Source organism: Nerophis ophidion, linkage group LG14, assembly GCF_033978795.1.
Source record: "Nerophis ophidion isolate RoL-2023_Sa linkage group LG14, RoL_Noph_v1.0, whole genome shotgun sequence".
NCBI classification, from domain to species: Eukaryota; Metazoa; Chordata; class Actinopteri; order Syngnathiformes; family Syngnathidae; genus Nerophis; species Nerophis ophidion.
Genome location: NC_084624.1, coordinates 49,405,751 through 49,417,803, shown reverse-complemented (window position 1 = coordinate 49,417,803; position 12,053 = coordinate 49,405,751). Strand labels below are relative to the sequence as shown.

The following is a 12,053-nucleotide window of genomic DNA, read 5'->3' as shown; positions in this document are numbered from 1 at the left end:
GTACTTACGCTGGATATTCAGGAACATGTTTCTGGAATGTGGGCAGTTCCTTGCAGTACTCGTTATAAAGCCACTTCACCTTGAAGTGCAAGTTCATATAATCTGCACTTTTACACAGCCGATGCTTCTCGTGCTCTAAATAGCAGAAAAAGAAGGAGAGACAAATGGCTTCAAGATGTTTTCCCCTGCCTGCCTGTGGAGAGGTCACTCACCTTCCATAGCGTACTTCATGTCTTGAGCAAACATATTCCACATGACCTCAGCACTGATCTTGCCCACATTTAGTTCCTGTGGAAACCTACAGCAGAGTACAAGTCCCACACTTCAGTCCAAAAGCATCATGTGCTTGTATAAAGACACACTTAAGCAGAGACTCACTGATTAAGGCAAGGAGTGTAAGAGTTTTTATCTTCTTCTATAATGGACACAATGAGCGTGATGAGTTTGGACCAGAAGTCCAGGTTTTTCACGCTTGGACCCTGCTCATCTGGAGGCACCGCCTTTGACTGAGGAAAAGGAAACACGTTTGTAAACTAAGGAGCAAACATTTGCCTTCTCCACAAACATGCCTAAAAAGCAGTGCATGTTTCTGCCAAAAATACACTCGTTTCTTACGGGATCTGTCTGATATTCTCTATTGTAGAGGTCGTGACAGTTGTTGAAAATGTACTCGTAGGTGGAATTGAGACAGGCTTTGACGCAGTCCTTCACCACCTGGCTCGCCCTCGGGGGACTTTGCAGTTCCTGGACCTACAGACAAAACACAGGAGCGTGTCAGCTGGAAGAGAAGAACTCCACCAGTCGATGTGGAAATAGGTGCTGTCATTAGAAGACATCTCTCCTTTGCATGTCTCTTTATTTGCTCTTTTTCTAGTCACAACTCAGCCATGAGCAATCGGCAAGGCAAACTTGTCTCAAGCACCTTTTAGAACACAGCGTTTGCTTCTCTGGCTAATAGTTTCCATTTGGATAGGCTAATTCATTCTCAGCGAGGCCCTCAGGCTTCTTTACAGAAAGTGCTGGAAAAGTGCAAACAATGTCTTCCTGACGTTTCAGTGCTAAAACAGCAAAATAAAGCCAATGAAATGTAACAAAACAATTGTCGTAAGTCGTACCTTCATCCTGAAGAATGTGATGCTTGTCAGCAGGTCCACAGTGGACTTGAGGTCTTGGAGTCTTTCAGGACTGCTGGCGGGGAAATTGTTCTGCAAGTACAGTACATTCACAACACAAAAGCATTGAACCGGAATGGGAAACAAATATTTTCCTTGACTGCCAGTGTATCAAGATGAAGAAGTGAGAGAACAATGAAGCCGATACCCGGTACATGGAGAGGTCGATCCTCAGGGAGTTGTGCAGCTGATCCAGCAACTTGACAAACCTCTCTTTCTAAAAAAAAAAGGAGAAGAGAAAAACAGTAAGAAACACAGCAGATCAGCGAACACATTCAACTTGACGAAGCGCTCTGAGGGAATGTCTGCAGAAGTGGGCGGGCCCAGAGGGAGACCTTGGTGACAACAGAACATGGCTTCTGACTCGCTTGACATGACTCACGCCAAAGTTTGAAGCAGCAAATCTGTCGGAGGCAGAGACATTATTGGATGCCTGGGTGGTGTGGGCATAGTAGGCGTTGATGTTGGCCAGCAGGGTGCTCATCACGGCGGGCACACCAGGACACATGTACTTGGAGGACAGGCAGGCGAAGTGGCTGTCACAGGGAAGAAGATGGCAGAGCGTCACATGCTGCACTTCACCGTCATCAAGTGCACTTACGTCATGGCCTGGTAGATGGACTCCACCCCGTAACGCATGGCGAACTCGTCCACAATCTCCTGAGCCGTCTCCTCAAAGTACACCTTCCAGGCGTCGTCTCCTTTGGCGTCAGGGATCTTCACCACGCCGCCATTCTGCTCTTCAGTGGTGTATTGGAACAGATGCTAAACGGGGGGAGTAAACAACTACCATGTCACTGCCGTCCAACATCTTCAGGGTAACCAAATATTAGCTGCTGATAATAATCTATTTCTGCCCTGCGTTGACTTCTTCTAAACATACATTTCCGACCAGTGATTTACAAATAAAACATTATCCAAGAGCAAAGCGAGTGAATGAAAATGTCCATCAAAAAAAGCATTGGAATTTGAGTTGCTGTAAAAATAATTGCACACAAACTTTGATGCTGAAAATGTGAATCTCTCAGAATTTAAAGGAGCGCCCGATGAGCAGAGATCTCTGGATTACACCCACTCATGCTAAGGAGGGAAGATTCAGGGGCCAAGTTAGGTCCAAAACAAGACTCCATGTTCATGTTGTATACAGGAACTTGGCAGATGTTCATGTTGTATAGAGGAACTTGGACTACTGGAAACACATTGGCAGATGTTCATGAGGAACTTGGACTACTGGAAACACATTGGTAAATGTTCATGAGGAACTTGGACTACTGGAAACACATTGGCAGATGTTTATAAGGAACTTGGACTACTGGAAACAAATTGGCAGATGTTTATAAGGAACTTGGACTACTGGAAACACATTGGTAGATGTTCATAAGGAACTTGGACTACTGGAAACACATTGGCAGATGTTCATGTTGTATAGAGGAACTTGGACTACTGGAAACACATTGGCAGATGTTCATGAGGAACTTGGACTACTGGAAACACATTGGCAGATGTTCATGTTGTATAGAGGAACTTGGACTACTGGAAACACATTGGCAGATGTTCATGTTGTATAGAGGAACTTGGACTACTGGAAACACATTGGCAGATGTTCATGAGGAACTTGGACTACTGGAAACACATTGGCAGATGTTCATGTTGTATAGAGGAACTGGGACTACTGGAAACATATTGGCAGATGTTGTATAGAGGAACTTGGACTACTGGAAACACATTGCTAGATGTTCATGTTGTATAGAGGAACTTGGACTACTGGAAACACATTGGCAGATGTTCATGAGGAACTTGGACTACCGGAAACACATTGCTAGATGTTCATGTTGTATAGAGGAACTTGGACTACTGGAAACATATTGGCAGATGTTGTATAGAGGAACTTGGACTACTGGAAACACATTGGCAGATGTTCATGTTGTATAGAGGAACTTGGACTACTGGAAACACATTGGCAGATGTTCATGAGGAACTTGGACTACCGGAAACACATTGCTAGATGTTCATGTTGTATAGAGGAACTTGGACTACTGGAAACACATTGGCAGATGTTCATGTTGTATAGAGGAACTGGGACTACTGGAAACATATTGGCAGATGTTGTATAGAGGAACTTGGACTACTGGAAACGCATTGCTAGATGTTCATGTTGTATAGAGGAACTTGGACTACTGGAAACACATTGGCAATGTTCATGAGGAACTTGGACTACCGGAAACACATTGCTAGATGTTCATGTTGTATAGAGGAACTTGGACCACTGGAAACACATTTGCAGATGTTGTATAGAGGAACTTGGACTACTGGAAACACATTGCATTGATATTTTCACCTTGCTGGTAAACAGAAATGTGAGGTCCAAACTCCTCCTCTCCCTTTTGGCAGTTAGATTCTTGTTTGGTCATGTGATGTGTGTTATTAAGGTGTTGCTGTAGCTTGTTTACTTCACATCTCGTCATTTGTTGAACTTTTTGCTGCTGCTATATCATAAGTATTTGCACTACTGATGAAACACTCATTGTTTACAGCCATATCCGATTTAAAAACAACAGGAACTATATATATATTGTCACTTTAGTAGGTAGACATATTCACGTTGCACTTTACTGTTGTGTTTTCTTTTCTTTTTGTCCACGCATGGGAGAGTGCGAAACAAAATTTCGATTCCTTTGTATGTCTTTACATGTAAAGAAATTGACAAATAAAGCTGACTTGACTTGACTTGACTTTTTACTTATACTCTTGGGGTTCCTAAAGGTTTTAGGTCATTTCTTAACCATATCAAAGATTATTTATACAGCCTATAATCATAAATGTCTCAAAAGGGCCACAATGGCCCCTAGAGGGCCGCTAATAAATATCTGTCTCTTAGCTGCGGTCTGTATACGATACCGAGCTGTAATACACTGCCCCGCCACTTTATTTTAGCACTGTGTTTGGATGTGAATGTGTTTTTAATCAGTATTTATGAGTGGCTTATTTTGCAGTATATCTGATTAGTATTTATTTTTGTAATCAGCCTGACCTAAGCCTTAATAATAATCTTTGTTTCAGGTTTGTCCTGTTAAAATGTAAGTACATTAGATTTAATTATTGATTACGAAAGGGACAAGCGGCAGAAAATGGATGGATGGATGGATGGATTAAAATCAAGGGTCAGATTAAAAAAAGTAAAAATTAAAGTACCAGTGATTGTCACACACACACTCAGTGTGGTGAAATGTGTCCTCTGCATTTGACCCATCACCCTTGTTCACCTCCTGGGAGGTGAGGGGAGCAGTGAGCAGCAGCGGTGGCCGCACCAGGGAATCATTTTTGATGATTTAACCCCCAATTTCAAGCCTTGATGCTGAGTGCCAAGCAGGGAGGTAATGGCTCCCATTTTTATAGTCTTTGGTATGACTGGGCCGGGGTTTGAACTCACAACCTGCTGTGTAAACAATTGGTAGATGTAGTGTCCTACCCATCTCAGGGCGGACACTCTGAGACGGTCGATGACTATTTCAGTGGTAATATCTGAGTGGGCCCCGGACCATATGGTAGTGGAAAAGTCGGGCCCCAAGGTCAAAAAGGTTAAGAACCCCAGATTTAGGTTATTGAACTGGTAATCCGCGAGTTCAGTTCCAACAACTTGCAAGAGAGTCACATCTTTAAAAACACTCCAGTGCTGATCTTTGACTAGCTTTTTTGCAGACGGTCCTTAAAGACACAAAACCCATGTCTACTGTAGAGGACGCTGGTTAGACACTAAATATGTCAAATATGTAAGGCTGACCTCATGAAGACAAGTGTACTGGACATGATAAGGAGCCACAGTCTCCTCTCCTTTAATCTCCACGCTGATGTGCATGCGAATGGCTCCAGACACAGCAGACTTATCCGTCCTCTTGTCTGTCAGATGCAAGGAAGACACCAAAGTGAATCAAGTATTTCTGATCTGATACAGGCTTTGTTGCTTTGCTCACGGCCATTGAAACTCACCCAGGTTGTACCAGACGTCCATCTCCCCGCTCAGCGTACGCACTTCGATGATGGTCTGGCCAAGGAAGTCGTCACTCTCACGTTTAAACCTCTGCTTCACGCGAGACTTGATGTCGTCGTCCTCGTCCCACACGCGCACCTTGATGCGGTCAGATGAGTTGTGGCATTCGCTAATGACGAGACATGCATGTCAAGTAGAGCGCTCTAGGTACTCAGCTGACAAATCAAGCACAATCTGACCCAAAAAATCTTGGGAGCTAGAAAAAAAAAGCCTCAAAACTTCAAACCCTCATCATGAAGCTCTTGTGAGCAATGTTGCCTCTACTTTGTCGTGTGTGAGCAAACTCCTTGAGCACATGTGACAACATCGGAGGTGCACACCTGTCCCAAACCTGACTAAATAACAAGTTACGTGTTCTTATTGTTACAATCAAATGACAGCAGCCATTATTTTCTAGTAGAAGTCTTTTGGCCCGCTTACAATGACAATAAGAAGAAATGAGCTGTGGACTAGTATTGTATGTCTGGGTGGGGTCCTGCTTTGGAAATAATGTGTACCCTTTCAGAAATGGCATTTAGTTCCCATTCAAACATTCTCATGTTGCACAATGAGATATAAGCATGGAATCAAGTGTACATTCCGGAATCTTTCTGTCTGTAAAATATATCTATTTAATGGCATTTCTTTCATATAATGAGATCATTTCATGAGTATTATTTATTATTAAGATTCTTAATAAATGACAGTAGATTAAACACATTTGATTGGTAAATCATAGAGTAACCGCCTAGAAAGACAAATGATGTGTGGTGTTGGAGTTGTCCGACATTTTGTGTGTCTGTAAAGGCATCACTGGCTAAGTACCTTATGTGCATGTGTTGGTGCAGGTGAGAAAGAGTGAGCGGGAGCTGTTGACAAAGTGGGGTTTGGTCTGCTTTGTATGGCAGAGAATGACCAGGTTGGCTAGATATCAACTTTTTTAACCAATGTTTTTGGTCATGTGTTCATGGCCGACAATAAAGAAGTGATGGATGGAACACATGTCCTCCCTAAAGCGTCTCGACAGACGTTACAATATCTGAACAGTGATGAGGGATACTCTTTTGTCTGTTGTGGCCCTCAAGTTACGTTGAATTTTGTTATGTGCTTATTTTTTTATTTGATTTATGCACCTGGCGTAGATTTTCTGTGTGCACAAATGCACACCTTGGAGCAGCGGTGCCCATTATGTCGATCGCGAGCTACCGGTTGATCGCGGAGGCTGTGCCAGTTGATCGCCAGCCAGGCATTAAATATTATAGACCTAAACATTTGTGATCATCAATCTTCACTATGACGTCACTTTCATCACTTGATTGAGATTCACGGCACCTGAGGGTCTTGTGAGATGGCACTGGTTGCAGCGAGATCATTATTAAGAAAAAATGACCGACAGGAAGGCAAGAAACACTTTTTATCTCAACAGACTCTCACACCGTACCTGCTGTCAAAACCCCAAAGACTGACTGCACAGTTCCTGTCTTCACAATAAAAGCTCTGCTTCATGCTGCTTGCGCTAAGAAAATAAGAGTCTCGGTACACCAGTGCGCACACAAGCTAGCAAGCTACGGAATTTGCTGCCAATGTATTTCTTGTCTACAAACGAGTATGGAAGCTAGACAAATAAGATGCCAAAAACTAACCACTTTCATGTGGTGTTGGACAGAAAGGAGGACTTTTTTCCCCTCTATTTGAAAATGCGGATGTTATCATCACTACTGTCTGATTCCAATCAATGCAAGTCATCAGAATCAGGTAATACACCAACTGTTATTCTTGTCTTCATGGAAGAAAGGAATGTATATGTGTTACACATGCTTGTATTATCATTAAACACCTTTAACTTGTTCAAAAAATGTCCCTTCCATAAATAAATAAATATAAATTATATATATAAATGAAGTAGATCCCCTCCACTTGGTCAATTGAAAAGTAGCTCGCCTGCAGAAAAAGTGTGGGCACCCCTGCCTTAGAGGTAACGCTGCTCGTGAGACTACTGAGGAAGTAGATCAAGTGTTGCCTTTGTACTACAGCAGAGATGCCCATTACGTCGATCGAGAGCTACCGCTCCATCGTGGAGGGTGTGTCAGTCGATCGCAAACCAAGCATTAAAGAAATAAACCTAAAAATTTGTGATCATCAATTTTTACTACGACGTCACTTTGGTCACTTGATTGACATTCACGGCCCCCGAGGGTCTTCTGAGAGGACGCTGGCTGCTGCCAGATCATTGCTAAGAAAACAAACCGAGAGGAGGGCGAGAAACACTTTTTATTTCAACACTCTTGCGCCGTACCTGCTGTCAAAACCCTTAAGACAGACTGCGCAGTTGCTGTCTTCACAATAAAAGCCCTGCTTCATCCTGCCTGCGCTAACAAAACAAGAGTCTCAGAAAGCTAGCAGCACAAGTTATCAAGCTAAGGAGTTGGCCGTCAATGTATTTTTTGCAAAATGTAAACAAACGAGTATGGAAGCTGGACGAATGAGACGCCAAAAACTAACCACTTTCATGTGGTATTGGACAGAGAGGAGGATTTTTTCCGACTCCATTCGAAAATGTGGAGGTTATCATCACTACTGTCTGATTCCAAACAATGCAAGTCATCAGAATCAGGTAATACACCAACTTATATTCTTGTCTTCATGAAACAAAATAAATCCACATGTGTTAAACATGCTTGTGTTATCATTAAACACCTTTAATGTGTTAACAAGAACGTCTCTTTCATAAGTAATTAAATATAAATGATATATATGAATGAGGTAGATTCCTTCGACTCGGTCAATTGAAAAGCAGCTCGCCTGCAGTAAAAGTGTGGGCAGGCCTGCATTACAGTTTAGTAACACCAACATTTAGTGCTGACTAGCAGACAAATATTACTGTAAATAAATAATAAATTGGACTCACAAGTGAAAGTTCTCTTCCCAGACTGGGTTGAGGTTGCCATATATGGTTTTGGTTCTTTTCTTAGTCTTTCCCACTTGGACCGTGACATATGGATCACTGGAACCAGTTTTGTCTTTAGCCTGAAGTCCCTGGGCACACGCCACTGTGGAAAATAGCATCACAGACCCCACATGTTGCCGAGTTATTTGGGCTTGAAAAACAATAGCGATGAATGCTGATCTCACCGGTGATGCTGATCTTGGCAGACCACTTGGAGGTGCCGTCAAGCACGCTCTGCTTGATCTGTTTCATGTGGGTGGCATGTGTGGATTTGTCAAGGGCAAACACTTCCTGGATTTGCTCAAAGATCTCAGGCTTGTTTCTCTCTCGGATCTTCATGCGGTCCTTCAGGACCATGATGATGTTCTGGGTTCGATCTTCCGCGCCGTGCTTGGAACTTTTCTCCGCAGCCCCTTATGAGACGAATGACAATCATTTTTAAATACATGAGCAAGGCCTGTTGCCACAATATGTTTCACCAGTTCCTATGCCAGCGTGTACGTGTGTGAGCACGGGTCTTACTTTGCAGACAGTCGGCATTTAACAGATCCTGGCACTTATCGTGACACTTGACGCCGCACTCCGAGCAGCGCATGCCTTGTCGAGCGATGCCCCACAGCAAGCCTTCACATTCATAGCAGTAGGTGGGAGTGGTGGCCGTCCACACTTCAAAATTGTGCGGAGTAGTGGAGGAGATTGGGTAGATAAGAGCTTGCAGGGTTTTCTTATAAACATGACTCTTCTGCAAAAGCACACGGAGCGGAATTGGAAGGAGGCCCCAAACACCAAACAGCAAAATGAGAGGAAAAAAACCCACCAATTCTTCATTCCCAAGAGTGGTTGATGCCATGGCAGAGGTGATGCCAGCCTTCCGAGAGTTTTGTACCAGAGACTGATGAAAAAGAGAGGAGGTGACTTAGAGTGTGCTATTCAAAGGTATATTTCCTAGCTGGGGCACTTACCATTGCCTGATGGAATGAGGCAGTCATGAGATTAAGACAAAGACATAAGAAAAAATAATTAATCATTCCTGACACTGAGTTGGCGTGCAAATGCTCACGCATGTAGGAACTGTAGAAAAGGCAACATTTTAATGTCATTTTCTATTTCTATGATTGTATAGTTGGTTACCACACAAACAACAAATAAATAAAGCCACATTTCAAGGGTTGTTTCTAATAAGAAGATATATTACCTTTTACAGAAAAGTAAATGATAAATGTTAGATTTCCTCCAGACGGACCTAAAGGTGTGTGTGTGTGTGTGTGTGTGTGTGTGTGTGTGTGTGTGTGTGTGTGTGTGTGTGTGTGTGAATATCTCACCAGATCCCTGACAAGAGGAATGGCTTTTCTCTTGCGCAGGTCTGGCATGCTGTCAATACTGTAGAGGGCACCTCCCATGCTGAATGCAAACGGGGAAAGCCATCATCATATTTTCACAAGTGCAATCAGAAAGTAGAGACATTATAAAAATACACCTATAAATAAATAAAACTAAAGCAAAATTGTGAAGATTCATGCAGGCAGGCTGAAGAAGACCCGGCCTGTCTCATGACCAATGACGTGTCAGCTCAGTTCCATCAGCTCTTATTTGTTTTACTTGTGAATGCCATAAACTGATGGACTCAGTACCAGAACTCCTGAGACTCCATGTACTTCAAGCACATTTGAAAGTTTTCAGTGAATGACAATCCCAACACTTAAATCACATTGATGGTTTTCTCCTTCATGCTTTTTGCCATCAGACACTCACCCTCCTTTACCGAACCACAGCGAGCTGGAGGTTTCTCCTCGCGCCTGACAAGAGAGATTCTGTTTAGAAAAAACTGTGACCATCCCAATTTGCATCAACATCAGGCTAAAACACTGTACTTTTTTTCTCTTAATTGATCTAAATATGAATGCTTACCCTCGCAAAACATTTTGCCGTAGGTACAAAACAATGACTCATAATAACAACGTGACACTTAGTAATGGACTTAAGTAGCAAAAGCCACCATCAGCTTGCACTTACCTGGCAGCACGCTCCAATGACGGGCGACAAAAGTGCATGCGAGCGCCACTATGGTAATGACATGAAACTGCAACGAAAACAAAGTGGGCAGGCACCAAAAAAAAGGAAAGACAAAGAAAGTGTAGAAAAGAAATGTGTTATAACAAAAACATATTTTCTGCACAACTGAATGAAAAAACAGCAACCAAATGTGTAAATAATGCAAGCACAAAGCAAACGTAATGTGTCCAGTTCAATAAAGCAGTCTTCAAAGTGGACTGTCTGTCAAGTCACTGATTGTCATCAAATAGTGGGAGGCTGAGCATAAATAAGTCAGACATATTTCAAAGACTTGGCAGACAGCTTTACAGGACATATATTGTTTTATTGAAGATGGGGATAAACGGGACTGGAGCACGGACTTACCTCTCGAAGCTGATCTAAGACTTTGTTGTAGAGTCTTAGCCAGTTCTCTTTGGCGCGAACTGCGGGATCCACCGCTTCTTTGGGCTCCTCCACCACTGGAGGACTACAACAGGGCACATTTTTGGATTTGAACTTGTTTTAATGTGGGTTGGTAATCCTACCTCTCAGGTGGAATCTCTTTTTCCTCTGGGGTTGGTGGTCTGCTTGTTTCAACATACTCCTTCTCATCCATGCTTAAATTCTCTTCTGGGGGGACAGGGGACACCGGAGGGTCCTCCTGCACAGTTTCCTCCTCCTCCATCCAAGGCTTTTCTTCCATTTGGAGACCCTGGTCCACAGGTGTGGCTGACTGTGCAGTGGCAGGACCATTAGGAAGAGAAGGAGTCTGCTGGGAAGAAGGAGGTTGACTGCTGGCAGGGTGGGAAGGTGGGAGATTGGAGGACTGCTGTTGTTCAACAGCAGCTGAAGTTGGGGGATGAGACTGCTGGGCGGTGGGAACAGAGGACAGGAAAGTGGAGGCCAAACCTGTTACTGCAGCTGTTAGAGGTTTGGCCATTGAGAAAAAGGAAGTGGCAGATGGCGCTTGCTGCGCCTGTGTTTGGGGCTGTTTAGGTGCTAGGGAAGGGGGCTGTGCTGTGGGACCACCAGCAGCAGCACTGGGACTTGAAGGCTGCACTTGGTGCAATGATGCTTGTTTCTCCAGAGGAGGTCTGGAGTTTGGTACTTCCAGAGTTGCTGGGGCAGTAGATGTCGGAGTGGGGGTGAATGGAGGCTCGATATCCTCACTGAGGTTTCCATCCAAATTGTACATATCTTCATCCTCATATATCAAGTCTTCATCCTCATAAAGGCCTTCTTCTTCTACCTCGTACAGTCCTCCGTCTTCTTCTTCATACAGCGCGGCCTCCTCCCCGCCATCTTTGCTGTAGCCACCTTCATCACTGTACGCCCCCTGGGTCTCATCAAGGTCCCAGTCCGGGGATTCTTTGCTGTAGCAGACGGAAGAGTGGCAGGAGTGGTACGAGTCGTTCTCGTCATAAGGGTCCCGCTCTGCATACTCTCCGCCGTAGTCTTCCTCACTCAGCTGACTGCTGCATCGACTCAACTCTGCAGATGATGCATAGCTTCCTGTGGGGCTGAGAGACACGAATGGAGAGGAAATCATTTCACTAGGCAGGAAATAGATCGAAACAGAAACTTCAATTCCTGAAGAAAGTTGGCAGAAGAAAAAGAAGATGTGTCAGGAAACACAACAAAGAATGAGTGGGTCTGCTGAAAGGTGAAAGGAGGAGTAGTAATAAAGAAGAATGTTGTCCGACACAAGCAGCTCGTCTTTTCTGCAGTATTGACCGCTGGATTGCATTTGGAATTATTCATAAAGACCGAGGTGGAAGTTTCACTCCCAGTCCGTGCAAGATATGTCAATAAGTGCTGAGAAATGTAACAATGAGAGGCAAATCACATTTAGTCTGCCAGGCCCATTGAGGGC

General features: G+C 43.7%; 1 protein-coding gene across 1 annotated transcript in view; it reads right to left on the bottom strand.

Annotated features, from left to right (window-relative positions):
- Positions 1-12,053, bottom strand: part of LOC133568796 (protein unc-13 homolog A-like) — a 52,635-nt gene that overhangs the window by 21,300 nt on the left and 19,282 nt on the right. The window contains exons 10-28 of the mRNA XM_061920940.1: positions 10,726-11,700; positions 10,565-10,667; positions 9,899-9,942; positions 9,469-9,547; positions 9,109-9,114; positions 8,964-9,038; positions 8,669-8,888; positions 8,332-8,559; positions 8,108-8,249; positions 5,160-5,329; positions 4,954-5,069; positions 1,774-1,937; positions 1,555-1,708; positions 1,321-1,389; positions 1,116-1,205; positions 616-750; positions 379-506; positions 213-298; positions 9-135 (exon numbers count right to left, since the gene is read on the bottom strand). Coding sequence (XP_061776924.1) covers positions 9-135; positions 213-298; positions 379-506; positions 616-750; positions 1,116-1,205; positions 1,321-1,389; positions 1,555-1,708; positions 1,774-1,937; positions 4,954-5,069; positions 5,160-5,329; positions 8,108-8,249; positions 8,332-8,559; positions 8,669-8,888; positions 8,964-9,038; positions 9,109-9,114; positions 9,469-9,547; positions 9,899-9,942; positions 10,565-10,667; positions 10,726-11,700 — 3,111 coding nt within the window. The remainder of the gene's footprint in view (positions 1-8; positions 136-212; positions 299-378; positions 507-615; positions 751-1,115; positions 1,206-1,320; positions 1,390-1,554; positions 1,709-1,773; positions 1,938-4,953; positions 5,070-5,159; positions 5,330-8,107; positions 8,250-8,331; positions 8,560-8,668; positions 8,889-8,963; positions 9,039-9,108; positions 9,115-9,468; positions 9,548-9,898; positions 9,943-10,564; positions 10,668-10,725; positions 11,701-12,053) is intronic.